This window comes from Talpa occidentalis, unplaced genomic scaffold (genome assembly GCF_014898055.3).
Source record: "Talpa occidentalis isolate TD23 unplaced genomic scaffold, MPIMG_talOcc4v2.1 talOcc4.6, whole genome shotgun sequence".
NCBI lineage: Eukaryota > Metazoa > Chordata > Mammalia > Eulipotyphla > Talpidae > Talpa > Talpa occidentalis.
Window position 1 is genome coordinate 94,551,952 of NW_023604972.1, and position 22,882 is coordinate 94,574,833.

The following is a 22,882-nucleotide window of genomic DNA, read 5'->3' on the forward strand; positions in this document are numbered from 1 at the left end:
TCAACAAATTATTTTAGGCACGCAACGAATTCCAGTGTTGAACTAAAACCACACCATTTCATTTCAGAGTTTAGGAAAATGATGATTAGAGATGAAATATCGCTATATTGCTATCACCAATATAGTTGTAACTGCAGATTTAGGAGTTGAACGCTGACTCTCAAATTTTTCACCACAAATCACAACTGCCTTAAATAGCCCTGAGCTATATAATGTTGTGATTTTTTAAAGATCAGTATCAATCTGATAAATTCTTTGGCAAATGGATTCTTTCTCCCTAGTTTCTAATGTGCTGACGGCAGAACCCTTGCAAATGGTCAGCCCTTGGAAAGTGTCAGGGAGCGCAGCGGGTTGGGGGAGAAAGAGGTTGCAAGACCAGTTTGACGCAAAAAGCGAGGTTTTGGAGGAGGCAGCGGCGCCGGGAGCGGGCTCAGGCAGCCGCCGGGCAGGCGGATGTGTCCGGCACAGGCCGGGGCGGCGCGGTGGCCAGTGGCGGGGGGCGGGGGGAAGCTGCGTCTAGGTCAGCGAAGGGCAAAGGAAGCCGGACACCGACGCGGACGCCTCCCTCGCCCCGCTCCAGGGCGTCCAGTGGGACACCGTATCCAGCTGCAAGGCCGGATCTTCAGGCGCACCCGTCACCCCAGAACCTCCTCAGGTACTTCCGGTAGGAACCCAGAGCCCCCGGCTTAGACCCCGCAGCAGCGCGCAGGCGCCTCGGGGCTGGCGGCGGCCGCGGCCGCGGAGGAAGGGGGCGTGAGAGTCGAGACGGCTTCCTCTGCGCCTGCGCCGTCTGCCTTCCCCAGTCCCGGGGGGAAAACAAACCCGGAGCCGACGTCGCGCACTCCGGGGACTCCGGGCCGGGTCGCTCTTCCCTCTTCCAGTGCGGCTGCGGGTCGAGTCCCCCCGAAAGCTCCGCGGGGGTGTGGGGAGGTAAGAACACCCCAGAGCAGACATCTTGGCCTCTCCACACCCCCGCTGCCCTCACGGAGGGGGCGGGACGGCCCCCGGCGCTGCCGACCTGGGCAGGGGGTTTGGCCCTCTGCTTCCTACCGGCGCTGAGCCGGCGCCCCCCACCCGTGCCCCCGCCGAGCCCCCGAAGACGGCCGGGGAACCACCACCCTCGAACCTCGCGTCCCCTGGGCGGAGCCTGCAGGGCCGGGCCGGGCCGGGCCGGCCGGGCAATCTCGGCGGCTGTTTACCGGGTCCCACCCACCCGGGTTGCCGGGAGGGCTCGACCCCGCCGGGGGAGCGACCCTGGTGGCGGCGGGGGGCGGAGGGAGAAGCGCCTCCAGGGCCCCCTGACCCGCCGCGGGGTGGGGGGGGCTGTCGTCCCCGCGGAGTGGTGGCCTCTGCGCTGAAAGGTCTCGGTCCCCCAGACACATCTGCCGTCCCGCTCCTGCTCTCGCAGACCCGCTCCCGCACCGACGCTTCTCATTGTGGACCCGAAGGATGCGGTGGTGTTGCTTTCCACCACCCTGTCTTTGGTACCTTGGAGAAATTCTGAAAGATGACATAACTTTATACGCTTAACTTATTTGTACTAACATCGCAAAATACTGTATTCCGGACTAAGGGTGTTCTTGTTTGCTTGAGTCATGGGGAAATCAGCTCATAAACTTGATCATCGTGTTTATTTAACAAAATAGACAATTTGTTGGTCGAATCAGGTTCTTTATATTTTTTGAGTTTGCTGTCTTCTGCACTGTTAGAAGTTTAATGGTTTGATTTAATGCAACTCCATGTAATTTTCACCTTCTTTCTACTGTTTTTCTCCTTTAATATTGATCTGATAATAGTATCAAAATTTTAAAAACTAAAGAATGAGAAATAATCAACTTTAATTCCACTATTTGAAGGCAGTCAGTCATAGTTAATATTTAAAATTTTTACTTTCAATGTTTTCATGACGTTTTCTTTCTTTTATATGCCTTTTCAAATGCGTTGGTTTAATTCCAGGTAGTACAGAATTCAGAATAGAACAAAGATTGAAACCAAGCATGGTTTGGCAGAATTCTGTACTGGGCTTACTCTCACCTCATAGCTGAGGTAGAAGTGGCTGAGTGAGAAGAACTAAAGAGAAGATGAGCCACTTTGTGATTTTTTTTTTTTAAAGATTAATTTTATTTATGCATACAAGAACTGGGGTGTAGGCCAGAGGTGGGGATGGGGGAGAGTGGGAGGATTCACCATAGACAGAATGGGGAGCAGAACAGGCGGATTGGTTGAAATACACCGTAGATTGGAGGTGAGGCATGCTTATTTTGTAAAGTCCCCCAATAGATTTTTTTTTTAAGGTTTATTTATTTATTCATATAAGAGCCCGACTGCAGGCCAGAGGTGGAGGGGGTGAGAGGATTCACCGAGACAGAGTGGCAAGCAGAACAGGCAGACTGACTGAAATACATTGCTGAGGGGAGCAGCAGGTGAGACAGGAGAGGTCTCCTGTGCCATGTGGGTAGCTCCCTGGCTGGGGATCTAACTCGTCCTGCAGTGGCTGACCATAGTGCTGAGACTTAACCCCTTGCTCCACCAGGGAGGCCCTGATTTTTTTTCTTAACAAAAGTTTATTCTTAAATGTATAGTAGGCTCCATGACACTTCATTCTAGCTATTATTGGCAAAAGATATTATGACAGGGAATCCGTATGTTTCAACAGAAATGGAATTAAGCACCATTGCCTTAGGTGCAAGGACTATTTCACTTTTTGCCAAATTTCTTAGTTCCATCTGTGGCCAGGGGATCTTTCCCTACAGCCTTTGCTTTCAGCTCCTCCATTTTCTTCTGCTCCTCATTCTGTTTCTGCTAGATTACCTTATCTTCCTGGTGCATCTCCTTGGCCTGTTTCTTGGGCTGCTTTCGATGCTTCTTGCTACCTTTGGGTCTGCTGCCCCTTCCCCCCAGAACCTGCCATCATGTTGTTTACTTGAGATGAAATTTTATATATAGTTGGGCTGCCTGTTTTTTGCCAAACACTGTATTTTAGATTTTTTCTTATGTTTAAAAATAAACTCCATGAACATAACTTTGTGATTTTTTGATTGCTCAAATAATACATGAGCAAATATCTTTTGAAACAGTTGCATTACAGATAAAGCTAAATTCCCATTTATCATCCCCAAAATGTCACATAAAAAAATGGTATCACGGTTTATTTAACCCACTGAGACTCAAGACTAATAAAGCCTTTGTTTTCTAATTCAGTATATTGACCATTTTAGAAATTAAAACTCAGAAAAATTTTAATTATTTAAAAATAACAAATCCATTATATATTAAATTTTAAAAATATTTTGACTGAAAAATAACTATTAAAAAAACTTAGAAGGGTGGCATTGTTTTCTATTTTTGAAATTACTTTAATATATAACTTTATAGGAGAAAGCTGTATTCCTGTTTGTTTCTGTGTTCAATCTGGTGAACCATGTTAAGAAAATGTTAATCATTTAAAAATAAAAAAAATAAATTTTTATTTTAAAATAAAAATTAAAGAAGCATTTATTTAGAAAAGAAAGACCTCACAGACCCACTGAAAGGCTCTCTCAGTGACTCCCAGGGTTCTCAGACCATAGTTTGGGAAAAATGATTTAACCAAGTATCTATAAACTGTTAGGTTCTTTACAGTTTTACACTATTACAGACATTACAACATTAAAAGTTCTTAGTGCTGTGTGCTTGTGCAGGAGTGCTATTGTTTCTGTAGTGTACAAGTAGAATTGCTCAGTCATAGTGTATGTACTTTTGTAGTTTTCATAGACCTAAAAAAATACTTTTCATGATTGCACACTTATATATTGTGTCCTGATGTTGTTAGACGACTTCAGCTCATGATTAGTGAAAAATATTTGAATATTTCTAAAAAAAGAATTGTTAGATCAAGGGTTAGGAATCTTTTTGAGGATGTTGGTACATACTGTCATATTGTTTCCCAGATGGGGTGTATCAACTTACTTCTGACAATTTATGTCAGCAGTATCTGAGATGCTTTTTTAACCTTTAACCTTACCAATATTGAGTGCTTTTATTATTTAAAAAACTGTGTTCTGATTTAATAGGCAACAAATGGTATGTGTTCTAATTCTCTTACGTTGATACTGTGTTGAACATTTTTTTAATAAACTTACTAGTTCCCTGTTTTCATATTATTTACCTATTTATAACAGTGTCCAGGTGTTTCCTAGCAGATTTTTTATCTTTTTATGTTGTAAGGATTCATGCTATAATTTTTTAAGGAAAGTTACCAAAATTTCTTTCTTTCCCTGTTAAAAAGCAGTACATTTTTGTAAAAAAGAGAGATACTATTGAGACATATCATGTAGATGTGAATGGCTTCTATAATCTCAGATATCATTTTTTAAACTGAATATTCACTGAGCTTACACTGCTTTGCATCATTATGTTTCAGATACATCATTATAATTCTCTATCTGTAAATAATACAATCACTACCAAAAGTCTAGTTTCCATCACCCATATATTTGAACCCCTTTATCTCTTTTACCCAGTCTAAAGCCCCATTATTATGTTTGTTCCTCTCTTATATTTTCCTGTGCCTGTGCTATAATTTATTTTTGCAATTTGTTTGTAAAAATGGTTTGTATTATTTGTGAAATTTTGTGGTTTGATTTTTTTGTATTTAAAATTACGTATTAGATATTTTTCTATAGAGGTGCACATAACTCTGGCTAAAGTTTTATCCAGAGTGGCTTGGGTAATACTAATTGTGATCTTTAGTCATCTGATGTCAAGTTCTTGCCCTCTTCTGTATTTTCTTCCTAGGTGATCTCATCCATTAACAGCTGTGTGCTGCCAGTTCCCAAATCTTTATCTATCTCAGACTTCTCTCCTGCATTCCAGATTCTTATATTCAACTGCCTATTGGACAGCTCCCCCAGGATGTTCTTAAGGTACTTCAAACAGCAGTTCAAACCCGAACTCATGTTTGCCCTCTGTCCTGTTCCTCTTTTGTATTGCCTGTCATGGTTAGTGGTAACCACGCTGCCCAGTCACCCGTGATGGAAGCCTGGCAGTAATCCTCATTTTCTTCTTTGCTTTCACTCTCCAGAAGTTGGCATTCTTTAGCCACTTTTACAGTTACCTCCTTTCTATCTGTACTGCACTGTCTCAGCTCAGGCCCTTGTCATCTCTCACCATAACCAAGTTAGGACCCTCCTTACTGTGGTGTTACTGATTTTTTGATTAATCATGTGGCTGCCAGTTTTCTTTTAATCATGAAGAGATTTTTCAGAAACTATATTTAGTAAGAAAATATATTTGTCTATAAATCTCATAGTACATAAATGGCCAAATAAATAAAAATATTACCTAAAACAGAATTTATGAACACACAAACTTTAGATTGGGAAGTATCTCTTTTATTTCTTTTGTATCTGCCTGACATTGTAGTTTATTGGCACAGTAAGTATATCTTAGTTGATTGAAGTGGGAAGTATGTGCAGCTTAATAAGATTTAATGGTAGAAGATTCCAGTGTACAGTATTTGCATTGTCATACCTTTTATAAATTGTTGGATTGATTTTTAAATTATCTTACCATTTTTGATATCTCTTAGACACCTCACATAATGCTTCTTAGTACATTGCTATTTTCATAGTCTCTGTAAATAGATATTTATTTCTTTTTTTAATATTTATTTATGTATACAAGAACTGGGCTGCAGTCCAGAGGGGCAGAGGATGAGAGGATTCACCAGAGACAAAGTGGGGAACAGAACAGGCAGATTTACTGAAATACAGTGGGTGAGACAGGACAGTGTGCTGCACCATATGTGGGTTAGCTCCCTGGCCGGGGATGGAACTCAGGCCACAGTGGTGATAGCGTGATAGCACTGAAACTTAACTCCTATGCCACCAGGGAGACCCACAAATAATTTACTTTTGGAATTTCAGAGACATGGTTCCAGTATTTTCTAGCTACTGGTATTGATAACCAGCTGATCTATTATTTCTCTCTGGAAGCATTTATATCTATTCACTAGGTATGTATTAAGCACATTTTATGTGGCAGGCACTGGGCAAGATACTTGGAATATATGGGTGAACAAATATACAAGACTTCTGCCCTCATGATGCTTACACTTATGGAGGAGTTGTTCAAAATGATAAACAATGAATAAATACATTATACACAGTGTTAGGAGGTCATCAATAATAAGTGCTTTAGAAAAGAGCAGGATGGGAGGACAGCAGTGTTGGGTAAAAAAAAGGTGGGGTTACAGATTGTGGCATGAAATGGAGTTATCGTCCCTTAAACCGCTTAGGTATTCTGGAATTTCACAATGATATAATTTGGTAAGGGTTTCTCATTCATTGTGTTGGACCCTAAATGTTCCCTTTCCACTTGGTGACCATTTTCTTCAGTTCTGGGGTATTTTATTTGACAGCTTAATTCCCTTTTCCCTTACACTTTCATTCTGGGCTGCTGCTTTGGATAGTGTACTTCATTACTCATTAGAGTCATTCTTTAATTTTCTAATCTTTTCCCCTGTTTTCCTTCCCTTTTTTTTCCTAGGATGCTTTCTCAACTAGATTTCATTATTTTAAAATATATTTTAGAACAGTTTCAGATTTCTTGTATTATTACAAAGATAATACAGAGAATCCAGATAGACCCCACACCCATTTTCCCTATTGATACGTTTTACCTTAGTATGGTACATTTGTCCTGATTAACAACCAATATTGATACACTGTTAGTAACTAAAGGTTTGTACTTCAGTCACATTTCCTCACTTTTCCCCTAATGTCCTTTTTCTATTCCAGAATCTCATCCAAATAACACAGTACACTAAGTAATTTTGTTTCTTAGACTCCTCTTGGCTGTAACAATTTCTCCTTCTTTGTTTTTGAGCCTTTTTTGACAGTTTTGAAGATTATTAGTTAGATGTTTTGTAGAATGTCAGTTGGAATTTGTCTGATGTCTTCCTCATAATTAGATTGGGGTAGTATCTGACAACAGAGACAAGGTATCATTCTTCTCTTATAATATCAAGGGTACATACTAACCATATTACTTAATCACTATTGATGGTATAACTCTGATCCACTGGCTTGAGGTAGTGTCTGTTACTATGGGGTGATTTTTTTTTTTTCCTTCTCTCTTTCCATACAGTACCCTTCAGAGGAAAGCCACAATATATGGCATACTCTTAAGTGAGGAGTTGAGTTCTACTTACTTGAAAGCAAAGTATTCACAGAAATTACTTGGAATTTTTCTGGATGGGGGATTTGTCTTGCTCCCATTTTATTATTTAATCACTTATCTCATCATGAACTTAGATATTTTTATGCTTTGGATTATAATCAGTACTGCTTTGTTGTTCAAATTGTTCCAGCTTTGGCCTTTGAGAGATTTTCCAGTTGGTTCCTGTATCCCTTTGACATCCTTCTGTGTGTGTGTGTAGAGAAGGTTGTGGAGGGGAGTGTCTTTGAGGCATAAAATGCTCCATGCTCATCTTGTATATTTTCTATCCCAAACTTAGAATCAGCTGTTTATCCAAGGAGTCTTGGTTCCTTTTGATGGAGAAAACAATATCTAAGTGTGCTTATTGCTGTTGGGATGTCTTGCTTATGTACCCTTTCAGCTGATAGTACAAGAGAAATAATATATATTTTAAAGATTGATTTATTTATTCATACAAGAGCTGGGGTACAGGCCAGAGTTGTGGGGTGTGAGAGGATTCACCAGAGACAGAGTAGGGAACAGTACAGGCAGATGGACTGAAACACACTGCTCAGGGGAGCAGCAGGCAAGCCAGGACAGGTCTGCTGTACCATGTGGTAGCTCCCTGGCCGGGGATTGAATTCGTGCTGCAGTGGCTGTGGGTAGCTTCATAGGTTGCATCTTAACCCCTTGCGCCACCAGAGAGGTTTGAAATAGTGTATTTATTCTTGATATCTATAGATACTTAAAATAAAAAATTAGCATTATGTAGCCATCTGACTAAGCTAAACATTACATATTTATTCTGATATCTCCATTGAGTACATGCATTACCACATGAATTATTTTAGCTTTCTTTCCTTCCTTACATATAACTTTCCCTTCCAACAGTGAGAAACCTGATTTCAGTTACCAGCCATCCATTTCAATGTCAGGTGGTTTCAGAATTGTTAACTGGTACCCCCACAGGAAACAGCTGTATCAACTAGAATACAATGCACATGGTCCTTTTGCCTTGAGTCTTACAGACTCTACTCTTTTCCAGAGGTAGTACTTTGTTCCTCCACGTACTTCAGTAAGGTTGGTTTATACATTTGTAATTTATTTAGACTCTGGCCACATTCCGCATTTCATTCTGAGATTCTCTAAATTTTTAGACCTTCTAAAATTTTTTTTTAATTTGCGTATGTTGAGGTTTATTTTTTGTTTTGTAAAGTTCTGTTGGTATTGACAAATGCTTAATGTCTTATATCACTGTTATGGTATCATACAAAATAGTTTCACCACACTAAACTATCCACTGGGCTTTATCTTTTCAACCCTTTGCACTCAAACCATGGGCAACCACTTATGTGTTTACTGTCTCTATAGTTTTACCATTTGCAGAATGTTATAGAATTAGATGGTAGATTGTTTTTTTCAGTTGGTAGATTTTTTTTTAAGACTGTTTTTTTTTTTCACTTAGCACTATGCATTTATGATTTGCTCATGTCTTTTTGTAACTTGATAATTTATTTTTTTATATCACTGGGTAATACTCCATTGTTTGGATATATCACAGTTTACTTACTCATTCACTGACTGAAGGACAAAATTTGAGTGCTTCCAAATTTTGCCAGTTTTGAATGTGGTTGCTATAAATTTTCAATATAAGTTCTTAGTGGATTTAAATCTTTAAATCAATGGGATAAAGGGCTAGCAGTGTGATCATTGGATCATATGGTTAGACTAGTTTTGTAAGAAATTGTCAAACTCATTACAAAGTGACTATCATTTTGCATTCCCACCAGCAATAAATGGGAGTTCTTGCTGTTCAGCATCTTCATAGTGTATGTTATTGTCAATATTTTGGATTTTAGTCATTGTAATAGATGTGAAGTGATACTTCATTGTTTTAATCTGCAATTCCCTAAACACAGATGATGTTGATTTTATTTTTATGTGCTTATTTGCTATGTTTATGTCGTCTTTGGTGAAGAGCTTCTTTTGTTCAGAGCTTTTGCCCTTTTAAAATTGCATGCTTTTTTAAAATTTTTAAAAAAAATTTCTTTTTTAAAGATTTATTTATTCATCCATACAAGAACTGAGATACAGGCCAGATGTGCGGGAGGGTGAGAGGATCCACCAGAGACAGAGCGGGGAACAGAACAAGCAGACCAACCAAAATACACTGCTGAGGGGAGCAGCGAGCGAGACAGGAGAGGTCTGCTGCGCCATGTGGGTATCTCCCCAGCTGGCAGGGATTGAACCCATGCAGTAGAGGCTGAGGACAGCTTCATAGCGCTGCGCTCAACCACCTGTGCCACCAGGGGGGCCCCAGCATTGCTTATTTTTTAATTATTGAATGTTAAGAGTTTCTTGTAGATTTTGTTTTGTACATATGTGTTTTGCAAATACTACCTCTCAATTTTTGTCTTCTCAGTCTCTTAAAAGGGACTTTTTCAGAGCAGATAATTTTAATTTTAATAAAGTCGAACTTACTGATTTTTTTGTTTGAGGAATCAGTAAAGTCATCATATCTAAAGTTTGTGGAATCTCTCTTATGTTTTCTTCTGGACGTTTTATGAAATTATACTTTACATTTAGATCCATTAACAGTTTTAAATGCATTTTTATGTAAGCAATAAGATCTGTATCTAGGTTCATATTTTTGTATGGAAGTGTTCAGTATTTTTGGCACCACTTGCTGAGAAGACTGTCCTTTCTCTTCAAATTGCCTTTGCCCCTTTGTCAAATACAAGTCGACTGTGCTTGAGTGGACCTGATTCTGGGCTGTCTCTTCTGTTCCATTGATCTGCTTGTTTCTTCTTGTGCCAGTACTACTTTCTTTTTTTTTTTTTTTTTTTTTAAAGATTTATTTATTTATTTATACAAGCACTGGGTACAGTCAGAAGCGCGGGAGGGTGAGAGAATTCACCAGAGCCAGAGCGGGGAGCAGAGCAGGCAGAAGGACCGAAGTACACTGCTGAGGGGAGCAGCGGGCGGCAGGAGAGGTCTGCGCGCCATGTGGGACCCTCCTCCAGTGGCCGGGGAGCAGATGGGGATCGAACTGGCACCACAGAGGCCGCGGGCAGCTTTGCAACCCAGCGCTCAACAGCTGCGCCACAGGGGAGGCCCTGCCAGTACTACTTTCTGTTGACTACTGTAACTTTGTTGTAAGTCTTCAAATTAGAGGATGAGTCCTCCAACCTTGTTCTTTTTCACTTAGGTAGTGGTTGTTCTAGGGAAACTCTAGAATACTTTATGTGTACATTAGAATCAATTTTCCTGTAACTTCTGTTCTTAGCTTATGAGTTTTCAGTCTTTTTTCTAGTTTAAGCATCTTAAGGCTCTAAGTAGCTGTTGAACTAACATTTTGCTGAATCCCACTAGTTTTTACAAAATTTTAACTGATGGTACCTATAACCATTTTTAGCTTTATGAATTCTTCTTTACCCATGAGCTATTCAGATAAATGATTTAAAATTTACAATGGGTTATCTATGTAATTATTGTTGAGTGTGTTTTTCATGTCATTTTTGTATATATAGTCAATTTCCCCATCTAAATTGTAGACCCCTCAATGCAGTACTTTTAAATTTTATTTGTATCTACTTTCTAAATTTCTTGGCATGCAGTAGATGGCATAATTATATATTAGACAGTTAAATGAATTATACTTTCTATTTTCTAGACATACAGGAATTAAATTCTGAATAGACCTAGAAGTAGAATGGACAGTTATTTTAAAGCAGCGGTCAGTGATTTGGACAGACTTCTTGATGATTTTGAACAGAATCCAGGTTTGTTGATTTTTCATTTTTATCGCTAATGGAATTTTGTTTATTTTTAATGAATGACTTATTTGCTATTGAAATAATGAAATTTTAATATGTTTGTAATTCACTTATCTCCAGTACAATGTACTCAACAAAATTTGCCTTCAATTCTGGTCACATGTTATCTTACATATAACTTTTTAATTTCATTTTAGTATATTAGTTTATTCTTATACTGAATGAACCAATAGCCAGAAAACTAGAGGAAACTAGAATTTTCTCTCCAGTTACAATTTTAGCTAAAAGAAAAACCTTTGAAATAAATACGTGAGCTGACTAAAAGGAACTTGAAAGCTTTAGGTAAATGGGCATTTTATTACTATAAAAAAGGGTATTTTTCTCATCTTAGAATGATGACTAGGAAACTGGAGTACAGAATAAAATAGATTGTTTTTTTAACTCTTCCTTAGTCAGGTTTTTGTAGTGCAAACTGAATTATTTTGAATGGACTTTCTATCACTGCATGACATCTGTATTTAGAAACAAAAGTCCCATGTACTTTAAATACAAATAAAGATGATTTCATAGCGTATTACCATTTTGTAAGAGATGAATTTATCTCTGCTCTTAATTTAGTTTGGAAATCTTAGCATCTTTGTAATAATATTGATTTGGGTCTCTTTAACATATATCTCTGTTTTAATTAGATGAACAAGATTATCTTCAAGAGGCACAATATGCATATGATTCTAATCATTGTTCAGTCTCTTCAGAATTGGCTTCCTCACAACTAACTACGTTGCTATCAAAGGATCAGCAATGCATTAATTGTGCCTCATCTGATACTTGCTATGAAACAAATAAGATTTCCCTAAATGAAAAAACTCTCGAGGGATTAACTTCTGTACAAAATGAAAAAAATGTTACAGGACTTGATCTTCTTTCTTCTGTGGATGGTGGCACTTCAGATAAAATCCAACCTTCATATATGGGACGATGTAGTAAACCTGTCTGTGATCTGATAAGCGACATGGGTAACTTAGTTCATGTAACTAATAGTGAAGAAGATATTAAAAAACTATTGCCAGATGATTTTAAGTCTAGTGCAGATTCTTTGATTGGATTGGATTTATCTTCAGTGTCAGAAACTCTTTGTGATTCTTCATTAGGCCATGGCGATAATACTGTCAGAGAGGAACAGAATGATACCAACTCTGAGTTGCAAAGTAGAGAAATCAAAGGAACTAAAAAATTGGATATAAAAGTAGATACAACACTTTCAGATTCATATAATTATGATGGAAAAGAAAATTTAAAAGATAAGTTTTCTAATCAGTTAGAACCAGTTGTTGATTTCAACATGCCATCTGCTTTGAGTCAACAAAGTTCCAAAACATTTGATGCCAAAGACCACCTACGGCCCAAGAACCAGCCTTGTGAAATAAAAGCTGATGGTTTTTTGGTAAAAGAAGAAGTAGATATGGCAGTCACAGCTGCCACAGAATACCTAAAAGAAGACAGCACAAGTGGTTTGCCTTACAGTCTTCCACAAAATGAAGGTTTGTGCTTTAATGAATCAAATTCAGGAGATGAATATACCAAATTATATGATTTTTCCTTTCAGGAAGATAGGACTGCTATATTTATAAAACAGTCTGCAAAAGAAGACTCAAGAAGTACCGATCTTAAAGATAATAAAGATATAGCCCAAGATTCCTCTTCAACTTTACATGTTCTAAGCGAAAATATTTATTCATCATTGTCTTGTCTTCCAGTGCCTGGGTCTTTGTGTGGATCATTAATTGAAAGTAAAGCTCATGGTGATTGTTTAACTCAAAATGACTCTAAAGATAATATACAAAATACAGTAACTGAGGATGAAGAAATACCGAAAAGTATTATTCTAGGTGGGGAGCAATTGAAGGAGGCTGATTTTTTGAGACAGGAAAAATGTGAAAAGATTCACGAGCCACTAAGTGAGAAGACAGGGGACAGAAAGTTAGATCCTGACGAGACAGTAGGCACAGTTGAATCTTTGGATTACCCAGATCGTATCAATTTTTCTACTGCTGCAGAAGCTCAAATGGAACTTTCTGGTGCAAATGACCCAGAATCTCCTGATCATTGTGAAGATCTCACTTTTTCAAACAGTATTGATGGGCAAGACTTAGATTACTTTAATATTGATGAAGGCATTAAGAGTGGTGCATTAATTAGTGATGCTGAACTTGATGCTTTTTTGACAGAACAGTATCTTCAGACTGGTAACATGAAGTCTTTTGAACAAGATGTGAATGTCTCAAAAACTCAGATGAATCAGATAGATATGAAAGGCTTAGATGATGGGAACATCAATAATACGTATTTCAATGCCAAAGCAGGAGCTACTGGGGAAAGTCCTGGTGTTAATATGATTTATGAGGCAGTTGATAAACAAAAAACAACAGAAAATGGTGACCTTTCTTTAGAGGAAAAAAGCTCAGTTCCAATTGAACAGTTATCTAGCAGTAAGTCTGAAATTACAAATGAATTATCAGTCTCTGATATTAACAGCCAATCTGTTAATGTTGGAGGGGCTAGACCTAAGCAATTGTTTAGTATTCCATCAAGAACAAGAAGTTCAAAGGAACCAAATAAACCAGATGTTCCAAATATGCCAGAAAGTGAGCCCAGCATAGCAAATACTGTTGCTTCAACCACTTGTACTGCAAATTCTACAACTGATCATCAGGTTGGTTTCAACTCTAATTACATTGATATAGAAAGTAATTTTGAAGGTGGATCCAGTTTTGCAACTGAAGAATCCCGACCTGCAATCACTTGTAAAGAAGGCCTGGTTTTGGGCCAGAAACAACCTCCTTGGGTTCCTGATTCAGAAGCTCCAAACTGTATGAACTGCCAAGTCAGATTTACTTTTACAAAACGGCGACACCATTGCCGAGCCTGTGGGAAAGTAAGTTATAGTCTCTGAGTTTTTTATTTTGAAATGTTTTAAATAAAATTTAATGTAGCCACAAAAAACCCTGATGAATAGATGATTAAAGGATTTAACTATTTTAAAATCATTGTTTTTTACCTACATGGATATGTATAATGCATTGTCATTTTACGGGTTGATTGAGGGTTGACATGGGTATTCTACACTGGGAAATGAGGCACATTAACTACAAATTTTTGGGAAATCTAATAATACTTGTTCTTGTCTCACTAATATGTCACAGATGTTCCAAATTCAAATGGATGCCCCTTTATCTTTAAATAATAGCAAGACATTCTGCAGCTAATACTTAGATAAGGGAAACACTCGAGGAAAAATATTGACTTGCATAAGGAAGCTGACCTTCTTTGCATTCTGATTCTTAGTTGTTTATGAACTTATTTATGAAGAGTTGCTTTTAGAAATAGCACTGCATTTTTTATCCAGTATTTTTCAGGTATAGGTTGGTTTCAAGTCAACCTCTCTCTCTGAAAAATAGTAACATTCTACTTTTAAAGGTTCTTTTTAATATCCAAAAAAGGTTATTAAAAGAAAGGAAGGGAGAAGAAGATGCTTGCATAGAAGCATGCAGGCAGAAAGAGCTGCCTGCTTTTTATAAGTTTTATATAAAGAGCCATAGAAAACTTTTTAAATTATAAACTTATTCACTAAAGAAAACTTTTTTTTTGAAGATTTATGTATACATACAAGCACTGGGGCACAGGCCAGAGGTGTGGGGGGGTCAGAGGATTCAGCAGAGACTAAGTGGGGAACAGAACAGGCAGACTGACTGAAACACACTGCTGAGGGGAACAGTGGGTGAGGTGGGAGAGGTCTGCTGTGCTGTGTGGGTAGCTCCCTGGGTGGCCAGGGATCAAACTCGTGCTGTAGAGGCTGCATATAGCTTCATAGGCTGCGTCTTAACCTCTTGCACTACCAGGGAGACCCTCACAAAAGAAAATTTTTATTCCTTTCCATGGACAGGATTGATGTCAAGAAATTCTCCTTGTCAAAGATATGACTTTAAATTGCTGACCTAGTTAAAAAAAATCATTTTAATAACTACCTATAATTATGGTGATTAGACAAGTTATTTGTATAATAAGAAAAGTGTTTTTAGTTAATTAGATTTTAGGACTGTCCTTTCCCTGCCTCTAGTAAGTTTAAATATGCTTAAAAAATAAAATTAATTTTCTGTTTTATTCCTTATAGGTATTTTGTGGTGTCTGTTGTAATAGGAAGTGTAAATTACAGTATCTAGAAAAGGAAGCAAGAGTATGTGTAGTCTGCTATGAGACTATTAATAAAGGTGAGTATTAACCTGACATATTTTCTTCCAGTAATTGAATATATCTTAAAAACAATTGGATTGTGACAAAGATAAACTTCTTTATTTTCTTAAGGCGAGGACCTAGTGTTGACTTATCTGGCTTAGGTGGGACATCCCAAGGCTTGGTTTCTCTTCTTTTTGTTCCACTCTCACAATTAATACTACCAGTGTGGAAAGGAAGCATTCAGTTTCTGGAGTGGCAGTTCATTAACTTTGAACAGGTACCAAAGTCCCTAAATGCTGCATTTTTCCTGCCTATTTGTTTTTGTCGTCATTATTGTCATCCTCATCATCTTAATGTAAACACTTGTAGAATACCTACCAGGAAGTAGCATTCAGCCTTATATATTGCCAGCATAAGGGAAGGTAATAGTTCCCACCCTTTAATTAATTACAGTCTAAAGTGGGAATAAAAGGTAGTAATGTTTATGAGTTTATAGACAAATTCATAGGACTGCCATGCTATTTGCATGTTTTTGTCTCATTTCTTTCCCTTCCTAATTTTAAAATTCTGTTTGTATGTGTTTCCCATTGTTTCTCTGGATCCCTAGCTAGCTATCCTTATCAGCAATAATCTTGAGAGTCTTACTTGAGTTCTTACAGTTGTGTGTATGTTACCTTTTTTTCCTCAAATACATGTTTGTTCTTTTGATTACTTGGCATTTTCAAAGTTTTGTTGACCGTTTAATTCCCAGCAATCATTACTTGGGACTTTTTAAAACCAGGCCTGTGCACTAACTCAAGCACTGCTTCCTGTTAGCCAGGACAATACCTGATAATAATTTGTTTTTCTCTTTTGAGTGAAGATAAATTTTTTCAACAATTCTTCACAAAGCTCTGATGTGAGTCTGTTAGCCTCAGGTAAGCTGCTTTACTCTCTGCTGTTGCTCTCTGCTCTGGAAGGTAGTATACATCTTTGCAAACTGTACCTTTTTTTTTTTATAAAAAGGTCAGTTTTAATGCTTGTAGTTTTGTTTTTTCCTTTTGCTTTCTCAGTAGCCTAGAAGATAACTCTGGTGTTGTTAGAGCAAGCTTCCACATAAGTGTCTCTCCCCAATTCGAAAGTAAATGAAACAGTTATGAGGATTTTGAATAGTATTGAGTTGATAGGTCATCATTTCAAGTAAGCATTAAAACATTCTGACTGTAAGCATTCAGGAGGGGTCATACTGAAGAGACTTACTTGGCATATTGAGATCAAGCTTTGGTTTATCAAAGTATTTTTTGAATGAATTTGTTCATTTACCTGTTTTATTCTGTAAGTTTTATTTTGGCTGTATCATTAGTTGATACACCACAAGAAAGCATAAAGTTATTTTAACATTAACTTTCAGGTTGAAAATGATAGGTGATCATTTAAACAGTGTTGTTAAAGAAGAGAAAGATAACTAAAGGGCTGTAAGACAAAGTCCTTGAAGGACTAGAAGACAGATTGATTAGAGAATTTGGATAATAAGGCAGGTGTGCTAAGGATGTGTAAGTTTTGAAGGAAGCATGTGTGTGAGTACCGTTAGGAGATTTGGAGCAAGTTGTAAATTACTTTGAAATCCAGAGTAGGATGTTTGGATTTCATTTGGTTAGTGGAAACCATTTCATGAGAGTGCTGTTATTCAGTGGTACTTGAGGAAGTTTATTTTAGCAGTGGCAGCATTTATAGGAGAAATGCCAAAAGAAGAACTGCCAGTGCTGTTCCATGTCATTTGAATGAAAAATCATTCAGCAGTATTCAGGCATGCTTCTGCAGTTTGGAGCTCTAGCTGAGAACAAAATAGAGTCCTTGTTCTCTTGGAACTTACGATTTAATGAATGTGGGGAGATTAGAAGAGCAAACAAGGAGACTATCAGATGGCAATAATATTCTAAAAAGAATGTAAGAGGAATAGATAGTAACAGATTGTTGGCAAAAGGTAGTATTAATGATGGTAAGAGAGTAAGGCTTTATATGGCATGTGAGCAGAGACTTGAAATGAGAGAATAAAATTATATGTGTACCTATGGAAAGAACATTCTATACAGAGAAAAGAATTAAGAGCAAAGATTCTAAACTAGAGGAGTACTTGCCTGACTTAAAGAACAAGGAGGCCTGGTAGCTGGCTCATAATTTGTGAGTGGGTTTGCAATGAGAGATGAGGTCAGACAGCTAACTGGGAAGGCAGAGGATATAGACTAGATAAGGTTATGTGGCATTGAAACACCTTAAATTTTCACTCCAGTTGGGAAGCCTTTAAAGGATTATTAAACAGAAATGGTGTGATAAGATACATGTCTTCAAAGATTCACTCTGAATTGTGTTGTAAATAGACTTAGGGTAGATATCAAACATATGCCAAATATAATACTGAAATAGCTAATTGGTAACTTATACTGAAGTGGAGGGCTGCCAGCTAAAGTAAAGATTTTATCTTTGCCAAGTGTTACTCCTTTTTCTTTCTTAGTCATTGATACTACAGTTTACATTAAAGTTCAAAAATGTGAGATTTTAATATTTTTTTCCCCTTTATAGCTCAGGCATTTGAACGGATGATGAGTCCAACTGGTTCTAATCTTAAATCCACTCATTCTGATGACTGTGCCACTAATCAGCCTCTTCAGGAGACTCAAACATCCGGTACACCTTCACCTACAACTTTACCGATCTCAGCACTTAAACAACCAAGTGTTGAAGGTAACTAGAAGGAATTGCTTTGTCTTAGACTAAAGATAACTTATTAAATAAGATAAGTATTTTCTAGTGTAGACAAGATCTAGTGAGGAATGAGAAACCAGACTAGATAGCAGAAGGAATGTAAACAGGGAAGAACAAAAAGGGCATTGGCATGCTCAAGTGCCTCAGATTAGTAAGTGCAAGAAGCAACCACTACCCCTAGAGGATAGACATTGTTATTAGGGCTCAGCACAGGAACACCAGGAGGTACTTGGTTCCCAGATCTGGAATTCAGGAGTTAGGTGGAAGATGACTGGTGCTGTGACTTCTGGGGGAACACTATGTGGCACATACTAAAACCATCAAAGGGCTTCTTAGGGTTTGTGTTCAGATCACTGAAGGGAGTGTTCAGGGTGGGTTGGTTATTAGGAGTGTTGAAAATCATGGGCATGGAGCTTTATCTGGTGCTGCTGCTACTGCAAAGATCCTGGGAGGAACTAGAAACAGAATGAATTCATCCTCTTCCCACCTTCCAGTCTCCAACCAGGCTTACCACTGGCTGAACATTATCAAAAACCTGGGGGTTTGGGAGTTGTACTTTCCAAACAGCCAGCCTGACATCAAAGGGCACCACCATGTAAAAGGATGGACTTGGATTTGAGGGACAATAGGCAAACAATTGATTATCTCCCTCTCCTTAAATGTATATTTTACCATAATAAAAAGTACTTTTTAAAAATTTTAGGGCTCCCTTTTCTTTTTCATATCTTGTAGTTTAGGATCTTGAGTAAAGCCCAAGTACATTTTTAAAAGATTTCCCCTACTCTCTGAAAGTAGAACATTACTATTTGGTATGATGTACTATATTATTTTTGGGGTCTGGGAATACCATTAATTCATATATAATTTTTTGAGCATTGCAGACCCTGAAAAGAACCTACCAAATTATACCAAGAAGGGATGTTATACTTTTGGATAGCAGGAGAAACCTGTAGTCTGGAACAGATTAGAAATAACTATCAATGCCAGTTGAAGGCACATTTGGACACATTTTGGACTACAGTTTATCTTTCACTTAATAGCTATTTTCCATTTATTGTAACTTAAATAAGGAGATTCAGCATATATGGTTGTATACTAAAGCTCTACATATGAATAAATTTGTTTTTTTTTTTAAAGATTTTGTTTTGTTTTATTTTTTAAAGATTTATTTATTTATGCATACAAAAGCAGGGGTACAGGCCAGAGATGCTGGGGGGGGGGCGCGAGAGGATTCACCAGAGACAGAGTGGGGAACAGAACAGTCAGACTGACTGAAATACACTGCCGAGGGGAGCAGCGGGCAAGACAGGAAAGGTCTGCCTCGCCATGTGGGTTTCTCCCTGGCGGACTGGGGATCGAACTTGTGCTGCAGAGGCTGAGGATTGCTTCATAGTGTGATGCTTAATGCCTTGCACCACCAGGGAGGCCTGAATAAATTTGTTTTAAAAATCATTTACATAATCTCTTATTAACATCCTAAATTATTATTTTATAAAAGTATTACAAATCCAAGAAAAGCAGCTTATTTAATGTCTATCCATATTGTAAAAATTACATATGATTACAATTTTTTCATTGTTATCTGTATTATGTTCTCAGATATCTGGCAGCAATTTTCATAACCTTCCTCTGAATCTTTGTAGTACAGGGGAACAAATTTTTAGTTATTTCCTCCAAATTTGGGAAGTATACTAGAGAGCAATGAAGTTTAGTGTCTACGTAAGAGCAATGTTATGCTTCTCTTGTTAAAGAAATTAAAAGAAATGATGTCCAATGTATATATGATTTTGTTTCCTTTTTTTTTTTTTTTTTTAAAGATTTATTTATTTATTTATTTATACAAGCACTGGGTACAGTCAGAAGTGCGGGAGGGTGAGAGAATTCACCAGAGACAGAGAGACAGAGCGGAGAGCAGAACAGGCAGACTGACAAAATACACTGCTGAGGGGAGCAGCGGGCAGCAGGAGAGGTCTGCGCGCCATGTGGGACCCTCACCCAGTGGCCGGGGATCAAACCGGCGCTGCAGAGGCTGTGGGCAGCCTCGCAACCGCTGTGCTCAACCAATGTGCCACTGGGGAGGCCCCTTTTTTAAAGATTTTTTATGCCTCTTTCTGTTTACATGTTTTTCCTTATGTGCCAAACTCTGGTCTGTTCCATCCTCCCCATTTCCTTAATGGATAATTTCTATCAGTTCATTTTGGTATGTGATTCCTAGAGCTACTCCTGCCTTCTCATGAGTTAAATGTATCTACAGTTAGATACATTTAGATGTATCACTAAAGATTTTGCAACACATTGGCAATGCACGCTTGCCAGTGAATAACAAAAAGCTTTTGAACTGTTTTCTGATTTATTTAGTATTAAAATCATTGCAATATTGCCACATTAAAATAGTTTTATTTTTATGCCAGTTCTAGGATTATGCTCCAAAGAACAGAAGAGAGTATGGTTTGCAGATGGTATATTGCCCAATGGTGAAGTTGCAGATACAACGAAATTATCATCTGGAACTAAAAGATGTACAGAAGACTCTAGTCCTCTTTTACCTGATGTGCCCTTGGTAAGGAATATATAAAACGACTTGCTAATTTAGTGAAATTTGATTTTGTAGATAATTCCTTGTGTGATTATTAAGAGTACATTTTTTTTAATGTTCTGAGCTTCCTAGGATAGGAAATGTATTAATGCAGTGAGTGTCTTTTAGATTTTAATGTTTTTAATGTCTTTAAGGCAATAGTTCTCAAATTTCTTGGTTTCAGAACCCCCTTGTATTATTAAAAGTTTAGAATCCCAATGAACTGTAGATTTTTGGGTTCTGCTTACTATATTAAAATTAAACTTTAGAAAATATTTTAATTAAAAATTAACTCATTGTCCTAATACAAGCCATATTTTTCTGACAAAAAATTTTAAAACAAACATTTAGCTTATGGTAAAGCTGAAACTTATGCTTCTGAATTTAAAGAAGCAAAAGGGTACCATTTCTTGACAAATTAGGCTTCATAAGAATTTCTGAGCCCATTTCGCTTTATTTATTCTTATTAAAAAGGTTTGTTTGCCTACAGAGATCAGCAGTTCATAATTCAACAGAGAATATGAACTGACCTTTTTTTATTCTGTATTTTGCAGAAGGTAAACACACTGGATCATACCCATCCTGCTCCAGTGGAAAAACCAGACAATGAGATAGGAGATATTACAGGAAAAGAGATAATTCAGAGTCCTGTTTCTCAGGTTACATCTGTGGAAAAACTGCCTATAAACACAGGAACTGAGGAATTACCTACTTCTGCTTCTTTAACAACACTAGATGATAATGTATTTGCAGAAATTGAAGAATCATCTAGTTCTCCTAGTGTTTTAGTTAACAAGTTACCTGTTGTTAGTGCTTCAGATTATAGATTATTGTGTGGTGTTGACCAGCATGTTTGTAAGAAGATTAGTCTTCTACCTAATGATGAAGACGGCTTGCCCCCTCTTCTGGTTGCATCTGGAGAAAAGGGATCAGGTAGGATTGTAGTTACTTAAATTTAAAAAAGAATATTCTGATGAATTTTGTTTATGATGTATGAAATGCATTTTAAAAAAATTACGCAGTTTGGTTGAAATATGTACCATGGCTTGTAACTTTAGTTTATAAAAAAAATCTTAGTATTTAAAAACAATCTGGGCCTCCCTGGTGGCTCAAGGGGTTAAGACACAACCTATGAAGCTGTTCGCAGCCTCTGCAGCACAAGTTCGATCCCCGGCCGGCCAGGGAGCAACATGGCACAGCAGACCTCTCCTGACTTGCCTGCTGCTCCCCTTAGGAGTGTACTTTGGTCAGTCTGCCTGTTCTATTCCCCACTCTGTCTCTGATGAATCCTCTCACCCCCCTATGCCTCTGGCCTGTACCTCAGCTCTTGTATGCATAAATAAATAAATCTTTAAAAAAAAAATCTAAAACAATTTGAACATGTGAATTGAATTGACACATTTATTACACATAGGTCCCTAATTTAGAAAGTCTTTAATACTATTGAAACTCATAAACTTTTATTCCTGAGAAGTATTTCCATTATATTAGAGTTTTGACTCCATGTCATTTTTTTTTAAAGGAGCATAGTGCCTGAAGAAATTACTCTTGGATTGCTGAGAAAACTAGATATTTAGTTCCTCTTCATTCTACTTATAACATGGGTGGCTTGAATCATGCTATTTAATCTCTTTGAGCCTGTTTACTTTATAAAAGAACAGAAAATCTCTAAGGTCCTTTTCTTTCTTTTTTTTTTTTAAAGATTTATTTATTTATTTGTACAAGCACTGGGTACAGTCAGAAGCGCAGGAGGGTGAGAGAATTCACCAGAGCCAGAGCGGGGAGCAGAGCAGGCAGAAGGACCAAAGTACACTGCTGAGGGGAGCAGCGTGCGGCAGGGGAGGTCTGCGCGCCATGTGGGACCCTCCTCCAGTGGCCGGGGAGCAGCCGGGGATCGAACCGGCGCCGCGGAGGCTGCGGGCAGCTTTGCAACCCAGCGCTCAACCGCTGCGCCACTGGGGAGGCCCTCTAAGGTCCTTTTCAAGCTAGAGATTCTGTGGCTAGCTCATACCTGAGAGTGGTTTCCTAGGATACATTCTGCCACTCCAGGCACTATGCTGTATTCTGTAACATGAAATCATCATTTCTCTTCATGATGATGTAGGGGAATAAAGTATAGGATCTGTTGGGCCTCCCTGGTGGCACAAGGGGTTAAGACGCAACCTATGAAGCTATCCCCAGCCACTGCAGCATGAGTTTGATCCCCAGCCAGGGAGCTACCCACATGGCGCATAAGCCCTCTCCTGACTTGCCCGCTGCTCCCCTCAGCAGTGTATTTCAGTCAGTCTGCCTGTTCTGCTCCCCACTCTGTCCCTGGTGAATTCTCTCCCCCTTCCCCCCTGAACATCTCTGGCCTGTACCCCAGTTCTTGTATGCA

General features: G+C 38.2%; 1 protein-coding gene across 2 annotated transcripts in view; it reads left to right on the forward strand.

Moving 5' to 3' along the window:
* The first annotated feature begins 774 nt into the window (after positions 1-774).
* ZFYVE16 (zinc finger FYVE-type containing 16) overlaps positions 775-22,882 on the forward strand; it is a 45,003-nt gene continuing 22,895 nt past the window's right edge. Inside the window, exons 1-8 of one of the 2 annotated variants that reach the window (XM_037530814.2) lie at positions 775-930; positions 4,777-4,904; positions 10,853-10,961; positions 11,645-13,890; positions 15,127-15,223; positions 17,748-17,909; positions 20,342-20,490; positions 21,060-21,438. In XM_037530814.2, the coding sequence (XP_037386711.1) occupies positions 10,892-10,961; positions 11,645-13,890; positions 15,127-15,223; positions 17,748-17,909; positions 20,342-20,490; positions 21,060-21,438 (3,103 nt within the window). In that variant the 5' untranslated portion in view covers positions 775-930; positions 4,777-4,904; positions 10,853-10,891. The remainder of the gene's footprint in view (positions 931-4,776; positions 4,905-10,852; positions 10,962-11,644; positions 13,891-15,126; positions 15,224-17,747; positions 17,910-20,341; positions 20,491-21,059; positions 21,439-22,882) is intronic. The other variant, XM_037530813.2, reaches the window with a different exon arrangement.